Source organism: Pavona decussata, unplaced genomic scaffold (genome assembly GCF_977016875.1).
Source record: "Pavona decussata unplaced genomic scaffold, jaPavDecu1.1 SCAFFOLD_114, whole genome shotgun sequence".
Taxonomy (NCBI): Eukaryota; Metazoa; Cnidaria; class Anthozoa; order Scleractinia; family Agariciidae; genus Pavona; species Pavona decussata.
Genome location: NW_028145528.1, coordinates 6,672,288 through 6,685,000, shown reverse-complemented (window position 1 = coordinate 6,685,000; position 12,713 = coordinate 6,672,288). Strand labels below are relative to the sequence as shown.

The window sequence follows — 12,713 nt, the reverse complement described above, 5'->3', positions numbered from 1 at the left end:
GCGAAAATAATTTGCTAGCAAATTCTTGCTAACAAGGTCGATCCTGGACATAAGTGCCATTCTTACCATGTTGTGCATGTAAATAATAATAGGATAAATTACTTTCATGTACTTTCTGTGAAGTTTTCACATGCACGTCACATGTGCTCGCTGAGTGTATCGTACCGTTATGCATGTCACACGAAGGTTTGCAAGCAAACTCATGAATTCAAAAACTCAAACAACGCAAATAAACCATTCACCAGGAACGATTCAATGGCTCGAGTGAGGCTTTGACCGTTCGTTTACGCGTTTGCCCAGTGTTTTTCTTGTATCTTTTTCTTTCCAAGCCTATCCAGTTATTTCTTCTATACACGCCTGCTTGTGGAATAAGCGAAAAATCTCAAGTCGCGACGTAAACTTAAAAAATATTCGAACATGACTCACTGCAGACCTGTAAAGAAAACACTCTTCTCTCCTAATAGTAAATACAGTATGTCTATAAAAATGCGCAGAAAGGTCAATTAAGATTTTTGCAAAACAATTAACAGCCCGTCAATTCGGGGAATAAAATACCGTTTCCCAAAACTTTCTACAACTTCAATTTTCAGCTAAAGTACCCGACCACACCGAACTGCATTCGTTCGTCCCGCTTAAACGAATATCTTTAAAGGGCGGGAACAACAGTATTGTCTCTAGATGTTCTCGCCGGGTGTAGCGTTGTACTAATCAATACTATATTAAAGTTCCTAACCAAACTCATTAAGACTGCAACTTTACAACGTGTAAAAACGCCTTTCTGGTTTGGCGAGTGCCCTTTTTCATCTTTCAGTGTTGCAAACTGATCGTGCTGAATCTTGCATCCAGGTCATTAACAGGTTATGCATGGTCTGGCTTCAACCATTTCGTAATGCTGCCGAAGTTTTCAGTTAAAATAGATTTTAACCCTCTTGTCAGAACTGTTTCTTACTATTTAATCCTTGCAATTTAAGCCACAAAAACGAAAATACTCACCGGATCGGTTGGAAATTTCAAGCAAGTGAAGCTACTAGTATTGAGAAGATGTATGCTCGCAGGAACCTTACGGCTAGTTATATTGATTTAGACTTTTTTCTGTTTGACCGGTTTCAACGAGTGGCTTGTTCATCTAACAGTAAAATGACATGAAATTGTTACCGTTCATGAAACTGAAAGTAACTGCATGAGCTCGTTTTGAGACGACATACATAAAGATTAAAGCCTTCACTTTTACAGCCTCTATCAAGGGACCAACGTCGTGTAAAAAAAAAATTAAAGTTAATCAAAATAAAACTGCAACGCTCACATTTTAGGTAGAGAAACGTGATACCCCCATGCAATTTCTTCAACTTTCGCGATCGGACTCCAATGTATGATCCTGCAGGCTCCTTTATCGATAGACACGTGGTTTAAAACGGGGAACTCAATGCTTTCCGCCTTAGCTTTGTCTTCTGGAAACACTGCTCGATGGGATTCACGTTTGTAAGTAAACGTCTTATAATCGAGGCAAGTAAACCGGAACTTCTTTTACTGGAGGTCAGACACATGGTACCTTCTGGCAATCGATAATAGTCGATAACCGACATTGCATGTGATAAATCGACTGGTCATCCACTGGCTCAAGTCAATTGATATCAATCGATTTATTAACTTCTACCGATTGCGTTTCCGATTATTGATTGTTATCGATTGGATACGCCAGGCTCAAATTCACAATCAACCATTTGTACTGGCTACAAAAATCAAGTCTTTATTTCTTCCATTGCTACAAGGTATTAACTTGCCTTGCTGAATCATAATCAAGATGACATGAAATACTTGAATTAGAAGATAGCGTTGGTGGAAAGAATTCCTTCACATCTTCTTTAGTTTACTTGGAAGAAAATTCCAAATACAGCTCGAGCTATCTGTTCACCCTTGCTACGCAAAAACTATTACCGATGACCAATTATATGATGCCGAGCTTTGTTCAACTTTTCACTGTGCTGTAAACATGTTTGCGTCAGGCCCTTTCATAGCCAACCCAGATGATACTTTCACAAAATCAGCGCCAAGTAAGGTCAAAAGATAGAAGCATGGTTTAAGAGGCCAACTGGCTACAGCAGATGGATGAAAAGCTGGCCAATAATCAACTCTGATACAGTGATTGTTTTTAGCTTCAACATCCATGCAGTCCGTAGCCAACATTCAGGGGAAAGGCAAAACCTGCCTAAAGCACAGTTTTACAACTGTCATTAGTACGTAAATTATGATTATCCGGTTGAGTGTAGTCCTGAGAAGGACTGATTGAGGTGACTTCGACAACCTGAGCGGAAGTCATTTTTAGAGTCAAGTGAATTGTGGAACGCTTGCGCTTTGATCACCTGATAACATTTCAAAACTCTTAGCAAACTAAAATGCTCACTCTGATTTACTTTCACCGTAGTTTTGCCACACAGATAAGTTCCGACGTTTTCCGATCATCGTTCTCATCATTTATTTGCCTTACTAAAAAAGAAAAAGAAATCATTCCATTTACAGTAATGGTGAGGAGACGAGACCACCAGACTTATAAGAGAGGTTACCTCGACTATCATTAATAGATAGAAAATATGGTGCTGTGTAAGTGCGGCTTGGTCAATTCATGTTTTTTTTAGATAAAAACTGCAACATTTTTTCTTAAAGGTGAAAAAACTAGATGAAGAAGTAATTGATTTTGGGGGAGAGTTCCAGATTTTGGGACCTTGGAAAAGGACTGTAAATTGCTCAAGATTTGTGCGACAAGCCATGGTACTTTCCGGTTAAGCGATGAAGTTCTCTTCTTGAGAAGAGTAAGAACCAAGACGGCATGTCTAGAAATTTTAAGAAATTACCGGCCACGAGAATATTCACTTTGATGAAAGAGTGTATTCATCTGTGATAAAAACACGAGCGATAGTTAATACTAATTAACAAATTAAGAAATTAATTAAGAAAATTAATGAATTAAGAAATTACCGGCCACGAGAATTTTCTGTTTGCTGAAAGAGTGTATTCATCTATTATACATACAAGAGCGCCAGTTAATACTGATTATAAGTAAAGGGTAAGTAAGTAATAAAACGAAAACCCCCTTTTACTTTGGCAAAGGCATCTCTTAAGCAGCACACTCCTGATTAAGTAGCAGTTCTCCCAATTCTTCTTTCTCCTTGCTTGGTTCACATGGAACTCGCTCCGTCGTCACCATTTCTGAAGCGCTGGTGTTCACGGAATCCATATTCTCAAGAGTTGCTGCATCCTTAGTCTCCGGCAGCAGAAAGCACAAGACAGAGCAGAGGAACGCAAGCACTGCCACGATGGAGTATGGCAAGACAATATGGAAACGAACCTGGTGAGTAATTAAAAGAAAGAAAAAGGGTTTAGTGCGGACACTAACATGTTAAAATGGAGCAGATAACCAAAGTTTCAAAAGATTCAATGTTGATACCAGCCAAACTACATAGGGTGCTGATATGGATCCAATGCGCGCGGCGGCAGATGAGGTTCCCATTCCGATATTCCTGGAAATTGAGCAAATTAGAGATCAATGGAGAATAAAGAGTGACCTTGTTTTCTTGTAGTAATTTAAGAGTTTGCATCAGGGCCCCAAATTTTTCCAGTTGCTGTGTCCTAACTCTGGCTTAGAGGAAAAATTACTTATTTGGCCAAAAATGGAATTTTGCCCGAGAACAGTGACCTTTTCCGTGGACTGAATGCATTGACTTAATTGAGACAGTTATCATGCCACGGAAAGGAATATTTTTCTACAGAATATTTCGGTAGCGTTAGGGCACTAAGTGGCTGTGGATAGATTTTCTAAAAAACGTCCATAAAAATTCCTACCCGTAGAAATTTGGCAATACCTGATAACAGTGGGAAAAAGTTCACAAGTGTAAACGTAGATCGAACTGAATGCCATGTTGATGAAGAATTTCGCGAAACCCTGTGCCATGATTATGTTTGCCACCAGAAATCCTAAAATGCAAAATGAACATAACATGCATGAGATTAATATAATTAACACAACCAGAAGGTCAATGTTAGAACCTGAAATATCGTTTCATCCTTGAATTAGCGCACAAGGCCGTTTGTCCAGAAGACAATCTACAAGTCACGTGCATTGATTTGGAGGAGGGGGAAACTTGCGCAAAACAGCACAAGTATCATTTCATGAGGAGAAATTAAACGGCCGCGCTTGAAAGTTAAGCGTTTTCCCAGAGACTTTTTTCTGGGATTGTAGCATCACAGAACCTCAAGCTATCACAGATATTTTGTTTGCGCTAGAAATAACATATTCTTCAGAATCCCGCGGTTTATTTAATACACAAGTTAGACGGTAAAAAAAATTGTGACACCGTTAAGTCTTCACAGTAATGCTCGTGCTAAGGTACAGGACAAACGTTGTAGTGGAAGAAATGGATGGCCTTTTTAGCCATGGAACTGTTTTGGTGAATTTAAACTTGATAGAGGTTACCTGTGTTTTTAATATTTCGTTGAAAGACAACGGCAATGACAGATGCAATGAAGGACACGATCACCCCAAGAACAGTTGTTTTCTTCCGGCCAATCCTGAAAGATTTACGAATCACAGTTTAGCGCTCTACCTTTAATTGCATGATTGTCAACAACAGCGACTAGATTGCAATGCGTGTTCCTCGGTAATAAATTTTTCTGAAAATTTAAATCTGAACAATACAGTAATTCTTTCTAAAAAAGACATTTAAGCGTAGTATTTTAGGAAATCAAAAAGTAAGCCTTAAGACTGCCAGGCTTCATCCATTCAATAACGATGTCTTTCTGAGTCGTAGTTTTGTGATTTAAATAATATAATGATTATCTGCTGTTATCAAAAGGTTTTGGGATTAGTGTTACTTGTAGATTAACATACCTACGGTTAAGGATTATGCAAGTGAAGTTGGAGGGAATCTCTATGAGGCTGGTCAAAAAGAACACCAAATAACGATTGCCGCCAAAAATCCCTGCGCTATATGAAACAGCGTAATACACCAATGATATGACCATCCTAAAACAAAAACGTACACAGTCAAAAGTGCGTTATTGTGTTAAATAAATCAAACTAACTTTGATTCATGGATCCATAGATAAAATCCTCAAGTACTACAATTTCAATGAACCTATCGCTAAGTACTTTCTCTTGATGCAATGAGGGAGCGGGAATGTTGAAGTGGTGAGAGCGTAAGCCTGCACCGAGAATATGGCCCCTGCTTGGCTTCCAGAATGAATGGGCGTCATATGTGGATTAAACTTACGAGCAAGGGGCTGCTTCTCGTTCTTACACCGACAGATTTTCCACCTTTTCGCAAAAGGAACCCAAACAAAAACAAAACAACAAAAACAACATCTTCGAATTCCAGCTAGATATGAATAATTGCCCCCCCTCCCCCATTAGCACTCCTTAGAAAATACTTTGGCTCTTAAAATAATTTTTTCCTTTTGATATTTTGATGTGTGCACTTCGCAGCACTAGTGATAGAAGTCGTTATAACTGTGAGCGTTTGCAGTGTACCACGAACGTTTGCAACTTGCACAGCGAATCGAGAATAGGCACATCTTACATTTTTGCAGTTTCCAGTCAATGTCAAGGCCTATTTTAGAGTTTACAAGCTGTAGAAAAATTTTCCCTTACCAATTAAACCAAGATATCAGAGTTCTTTTGGTCATGTTGAATGAACTGAAGAGGTCACGGAAGTCACCAGTTCTCTCCGGCGTGGCATTTTTTTGTTCCAGTTCTCCATCCGGCATTTCTTTTCGATTGAAAGCAGCTACCTTTTGGAGCTCTTCCCAGGCTTCTTTTGGCTTGTTATGCACCAGTAGCCAGCGAGGAGACTCTGGTATATACCTGTTATTTGAACAACGTTTAACCCATGTAAAAGGCAGCGTAAAAAAATTGAATGGCCTCTCGTTTGGTTCCCGTCAGAAATTTAGATTTTTTCTTGGCCCTTTGAACAATGAGGACCTTATCAACATAACATCTTTCTAATCTCATTGCCGTGCTTATGGGAATACGGTTCTATTACTCTCCAGCGAGACCATCCCCCTTCCTCAGAAATGTGTCAGACATTTGTCTTTTTTGCTTCGGGCCATTGCAAATGCCCCACAGTGAGGTCAGCCAATATAGCCAGAAATCCTTCCGCATAGCTTGAAAAAGGGTTCAAATGCCCCACCCGACGGGACAAGACCAAAATTGCGTTTTTGAACTAACAGGCTAAAATATTAATTCCAAGTAAAAAAATAATCTGCATTAGACTTAACTTTGACTATCTTTCATTACTTATAAAGACACAGAACACTTTCGACATCACATATTAAGTACTGAAATGGCCTCGCTCGCCACGTTTCTCCCAAAAGCTCAGTAATTGAGCATTCCACCGATCAGAAGGTAGTGGCTTTGATCCTTGCCTGGTAAGCAGACGTTTTTCTACGTCCCACGCTCGTGACATGATGAATGTTGCATATTATTTTATTTCATTTCCCAGCTTAACATTTACAACCTTTTTTTTATTAATCACGGCGCTGAGGTCAGAAGTAAAGTTAGCTATCCCAAAATAAATACCGCGTAATTACCTCTTTTATTTACTAATAGAACGGAAAGTCGTCTTTGAATGATCCTTCGGTTCTGAAACATTTCAACAGTTATATTTATTATTTGTTAACCAGTGGGAGCATGTAGTTTTGCTTTTGCAAACTTTTTGGAAAGCGTCGAGACAAACGAAAATAACCCAGACAAATACAATTGACCGCCTGCGTAAAACATGAAGATAATCACGAATATTGATGTATTGCTTACCACCAAAAAAATATCTGCAACAGGCCAGGGACAGCCCCTGCTATAGAGAGTGTGCGCCAGTCTCTTATCAGATAAGCAAACAATGCCAGCAGCATTAGCGAAATAACCCAGAAATAAAACAGGGTTGTCCCCACGACGTGACGATGACGTTTGCCTACATACTCCATGAGTAAAACGTACATGGGCAGTGATGAGCTACCTATTAGACAAAGAATCAACTGATACAAAAAATATTTTGAGCGTCATGGATATTACTTGTCGTCTCTTATTGACCACTTGTACTATGATCCAGTCAATCGATTATCATTTAGGACTCATTTTCTCTTATGTCCTTTCATGCCTCATCATCTCCCATTATCCACCTCTATTCACCATTCAACACCGTGCAATCGACCGCTCGTAATCTGGCAATAGTTATACATCGGCCATCATACATTATCTGTCACCCATCATCCATCATCCTTCACCCATCATGCACAATCCAGCTCCCGTCACCCGCAATCCGTCATCGATCACCCATCAATCAACATTCATTACCATCCATAATCCATCACCAATCACCAATTACCCATCATCAATCACCAATCACCAATCACCAATCACACTTTACCCATCACCAATAACCCATTTCCCACCACCAATCCCAATCATCCATCACCCATCACCAATCCCCCATAACTCATCACCAATCACCAATTACCCATCATCAATCACCAATCACCCATTACCCATCACCAATCCCAATCATCCATCACCCATAAACTCATCACCAATCACCAATCACTAATTACCCATCACCAATCACCAATCATTCATCACCCATCATCCATTACCCATCACCAATCACCAATTATCCATCACCCACCACCCACAACCAATTCGATCACTCATCACCCATCACCAATTACCTGTTACCCATCACCAATCATCTATTACCCATCCCCAAAAACCAATCATACATCACCTATCACCCATTACCCATCCCAAACAACCAATCATCCATCACCTCATACCAATCACCCATCAGTCATTACCCATTATTCATCACCAATCACCCATAGCCAATCATCCATCACCCATCGCCTATCATTCATTACCTATCGGCCATCATATAACAACGTAACATAACATAACATAACATAACATACACTTAATTTAAACGCAGCAAAAAGATGAGTTACAAAATAGATTTTAAAAATAAAACTGATTTACAAGTTTGTCGTGGGAGTACTAGGAGGACATTAACAAATTTATCTCGTCTTTAAACTTATAATAATAATAATAATAATGATAATGATAATGATAATGATAATGATAATGATAATGATAATGATAATGATAATGATAATGATAATGATAATGATAATGATAATGATAATGATAATGATAATGATAATGATAATGATAATGATAATGATAATGATAATGATAATGATAATGATAATGATAATGATAATAATAATAATAATAATAATAACAATCTTTACACAGGGAGCCCACATCACGAAAGTGATATTCAATGGGCCCCTGTGGATTGAGAAATGAAATAACATACGCATTTCAAAATTACAATTATTTAAAAGCAGAAAATACCAAGCCAGCGATAAGAAATAAAAATTAGAAATAAGAATTAAAAACTAGCTAAAAACACGCTCTTTGATACGTTGCTTAAAAATTAAAAAAGAATTTCTGTCTTTGAAAGACTGTTCTAAAAGGTTCCATTCCTTAATACCCTGGTAAAGGTCTTAGAAGACGTAGTCACTCTGACGTTAGCTGGACGGCTATTCCAGAAACGAGCTTCTTTGTAGGAAAAGCTGCGTTTTAAAAAATTCGTGCGAGATTTAGGCAGAGTATTCACAATCAGTGCTGAATGGCATGAACAGGCCTTGCAAGTAGTCCGGAGTTCCCTTCCTTTACCCATCATCGATCACCTGCATGCCCCCATTAAACATCTTACATCCATCACCCACCAAATTATCATGAGCCGCAAATTTAGTTTTGTGAAAAGGATCGAGCAGCTTTTCAAGAGCAAAAACCTTATTGAAATACACAGGTCAATAATTTAGCCTTATTTTACTTACTGTAGTATAGTGTGGAATTGATAGATGTAACCCAAGCTAATAACCTACTCTATAATAACTGCAACTTAGCGAATTGTACCGGAAAATGATTTGATGTGAATAGTGAACATCAATCAGCGACTTACCGACGCAAATACCCACCAGACACCTGAGTGTCACGTAGAACCAGTAGACCTGGACAAAAGACGCACCCAGAGCTATGATGTTACACACGACTGAAAGGAAGTACACAATTGGTTTGCGTCCGAACTTGTCGGACAAAACACCTCCAACAAGCACACCAATCATAAAGCCCACGAACATAATAGCTTTGTTCAGTGCGGCCAGCGTTGATACATCGCACACCAAGTCAAACTGCAAAGAAAAGTAAATTATTGTGTAAAATATGTTAATGCTGAAACCAAGAAAAGTAAATTTCCGTCTGAATAATAATAATTCGACATAACAATTGTAACAATAATACTTTGGTTGCACTGTGGTTATCAAAACACGGACTATGTTAACTATACAACTGCGATGCTAGAAACTTGTTCACGTTTGTATAATGAACCTCCCCTCACATGCTTACGTTTGAGGTACTGGGAGTTACAACTTTATTTAAACTACGCTTTCATCAGTTTTCTTGATTTCAAAAGTACATAGCATATACTTTATGTGCGTAGGCACAACCTGTACACACACTTATATCGGATGTCCTTGAGTTTAGAACTGACCCCAGAATTTACAACTACTACATGAAATTCTATAAACAAATCGCCTTTTTTTTTGTTAAATAAATGCCAGTTACTTTTGTTCCAAAAGGAAGGAAAAGGCCAATCTGTAAATAGGTAAGACAAGATCGCACCATGTTGTTAACAATTGTGGGTAACTGACCGGCCACACTTCTCCTTTAGATCGTACACTTGAACAATCGAAATGAGAATTTCATTTTCCCATGCCAGTGAGTTGTCGTGTCCAGAAGTGCCAAGCTGAATGAAAGACCCTCAAAATCGTTTACCGAACCTGTGTCGCTCAAACTTACGAACAGGACCCTCCGACTCAACCTTTTTTTCCGTTACTCGGGAGACCGTTGGAGATTTCACTAGTTTAAACAACGTTTAACCAAACATTCGAGGTAATGTTCCTTACTTTAGAAGTTTTCAGTATTTGCGAATAGCTAAATAAAGACTTCTGGTCGCTTCACTGAGCAAGAACAAAGTGAGCTGAGTTCACAAGTCGCGCAATCTCACGTGATCCCCCAATAACACAATAGTGAGGTAGAATTGTAACCAACGTTCATGGTGTGAACAAGCCTTAAATAAAATCAAATGAAGTGGATACACCATAAAAAAGTAAAGTTAAAATGCTTCATCTTACTTCGTTCACAGCTGAGTTGAGGTCACTGGTGTCAAACTCCCACTGATCCCGTGGAATTGAGCAGCGAAAGTTGTAATTTTCATCACCTGGTTTAAAGGTTCCCGTCAGGTTACACGCAGGACTGTTCTCTTTGCATCGCCATGGCGGCTCAATGCTGAGGAATGTTGGAATCATTGTCTGGAAAGCATCGCCAAAGATCTTCATAAAACCAAAGATGAACAGTAACCTATATTGGTATCGATGAAAACTGCCGATCTTCTCCATTACATCATCGACTGTAAGAGCCATGATATGCCGCGTGTGAGATGATCCCCCCTGAAGCAAACCAAAGTTTTTTATTAGAAAGTAGCCTTAAATGAACTGTTTTCAGGATCGTTACCACCTCATATCGATCCTTTCACATCTATGTCAGATTCACAAAACACATTCAGACATGAGCGAGATAAATTAAAGTTCGATATATTAGGCTGATAACGGCAGACAAGAGATCAGCTATTGACGAGTTACGTTACCTCTAGGACAAGCTTTGATCATGAAATAAACAAATTATGATCGCTTAAAGAAAAACTTCCAGACTGGAGAATAACAAAATTACAGCCTTTTGCAATCACACGAGGTAGAACGTAATCTTTATCTTCCAGGCAAAAAGAAAATAAAGGTACGTCTTTGAAGATTGACAGTTCGTAACAAAGTAAACAAAAGGGCTTGTAATAAATATCTAGGTTCGTCCACGTCATGTACACTCCTTTCTCTTCAGTTTTATCTGTTGGTTTGTTGGTTTCTTAGTTTTACTTTTCCCGACTGGTCTATTCGGAGACACATGGCCTAACTGCACGCGGTTAAAAACAATTGGGGCAGCTCAATTAATCCGGGGTGATGGGAAGGCAAAATGTTTTTAATTTTTCTTAGCCTGTTAACTTTCCTTCATTGTCGGAATATTGCAATATATTTCCATAAGCATAAGTGTAAAGGTTGGGAGATATGTGAGCTAAAACGCACCATGTGTTTTCTTGCCCTTTTTTTTTTTTGCATTTTTAACTAATATTTGCGTTCTGTTACTGGTTTTGATTATTTCACATCTGAACGTAGTTTGAAGCCCTTTTCTCCCAATCTCGTACCCAGAGTCCTCAGGCTATTTGGCCAGCGGTTAGGAAATATAGGAAATTTGACGAACTTTCTCTATTTCTTCTTTAATAAAACGGTGTGTTTATCCTCTCTTGATTAAATGTGTTTCGTAAGTGCGTCGGAACGTTAGTCGAAGAACTCGTCCGTGGAACAAATTCTTCTAAGTCGTAAGGCCATGCTGAATGGAATTGATTGTTTGGTATAAGATGGGTGGCAGGACGATTCAAGGAGATACTGATGTTTGTCTGCAGGGTTTCCAATCTGCCGTCGATGAGCATTGCGTTAACATTAAGAAAGGGGATTTCGCTGTAAGAGAAGGAACTCGTGAATTTGATTGTAGGACGTAGGTTGTTTAAGTATGTGATAAAGCTATTCAATTGATCTTCGCCATGTGTCCAAAGGAGAAAAGTGTCATTGATATAACGCCACCAAATGAGGGGAGAATGTGTAGTAGATGCTAGGGCGTTTCTCCAAATTTCCCCATGAAAAGATTGGCGTAGGATGGAGCCATTTTCGTTCCCATCGCTGTCCCTTACGAACTCTATAATCAATATAATCAGTAGGCCCGTTACGAACTCTGTGCTCTCATTCCTACTGTAATCGTTACGAAGTCCAAAGAAGTCAAGATTAAATTGGTAAAGTACTGCAACAGAAGTGAGATCACGTACTGCGGCAACCTTTGAAAATGTCCTGTTTTGCTGGACCAATTACTGGAAGCGTCAAGCAGAGCCAGACGAAGTTTCAATAACCTGCCTTATAGAGACACATGCTAATAACATGTTCTTTCCTAATATCCGAGAAGTTTTAACGATCCTTGCGGTGCTACAGATGGGAAGCCAAAGGCTGAAAGATCACTTCACGCATGGCTAAGGAACGCAGTGCGAATAATAGGTAGGGTTGCTTGTTTGTGATCACAACTTACTATACATAAAATATAATCTTACTCTACAAGTAAAATCACGATATAGTGCTATTTTATTGATGAATTGATTGTGATCGTAAGATCCGATATCGTTCTGTCGCGTCAGCTACCCCCTCTTCAAAAATCCTGGATCCGCCCCTGGATGACGGATGCGAAATGATGGCTGTTCAGAAACTACGACGTAATAATCAAGCCATGTGACGATGTCACCTCACTTCACCTCGGACGAAACTGCGTTATTGTTATTATGTACGTTCCAAATTTTTCACTGTCACGGTATAAGCGTGTTTAAAGTTCTTAGTAGGCTTTAATTTGGAGGTGTTCCCGTGCACGGATCCTTTGGGTCTTTTGAGATGTTAATTAAAGGCCTGGTCAAACGATTGCAACATCACCCAACATGGTTGAATCCAACATTGTTAGACGATGT

The 12,713-nt window shown here is 39.1% G+C and overlaps 2 protein-coding genes across 3 annotated transcripts in view; both read right to left on the bottom strand.

Moving 5' to 3' along the window:
- Positions 1–1,053, bottom strand: part of LOC146470511 (organic cation transporter protein-like) — a 26,717-nt gene extending 25,664 nt beyond the window's left edge. Inside the window, exon 1 of one of the 2 annotated variants that reach the window (XM_085122022.1) lies at positions 994–1,053. The gene's annotated coding sequence lies outside the window, so the exon portion shown is untranslated. The remainder of the gene's footprint in view (positions 1–993) is intronic. The other variant, XM_085122024.1, reaches the window with a different exon arrangement.
- Positions 1,054–3,087: 2,034 nt separating this feature from the next.
- LOC146470510 (organic cation transporter protein-like) lies at positions 3,088–10,543 on the bottom strand. Its single transcript, XM_085122020.1, has 9 exons — positions 10,240–10,543; positions 9,009–9,237; positions 6,803–7,001; positions 5,642–5,854; positions 4,883–5,017; positions 4,469–4,563; positions 3,858–3,969; positions 3,443–3,515; positions 3,088–3,343 (listed from the first exon to the last, which is right to left on the bottom strand). The coding sequence occupies exons 1-9, from the start codon at positions 10,525–10,527 to the stop codon at positions 3,113–3,115; spliced, it is 1,575 nt and encodes a 524-aa protein (XP_084978146.1). The 5' UTR covers positions 10,528–10,543; the 3' UTR covers positions 3,088–3,112.
- Positions 10,544–12,713: the final 2,170 nt, after the last annotated feature.

Excerpts from the sequence above, each read along its gene's own strand:
- LOC146470510 (XM_085122020.1), bottom strand. The coding sequence starts at position 10,527 with ATGGCTCTTACAGTCGATGATGTAATGGAGAAGATCGGCAGTTTTCAT. Across the intron at positions 9,238-10,239 it reads TCAACTCAGCTGTGAACGAA|TTTGACTTGGTGTGCGATGT; the intron begins GTAAGATGAAGC and ends TTTTCTTTGCAG. Across the intron at positions 5,855-6,802 it reads TTGCAGATATTTTTTTGGTG|GTATATACCAGAGTCTCCTC; the intron begins GTAAGCAATACA and ends TTCAAATAACAG.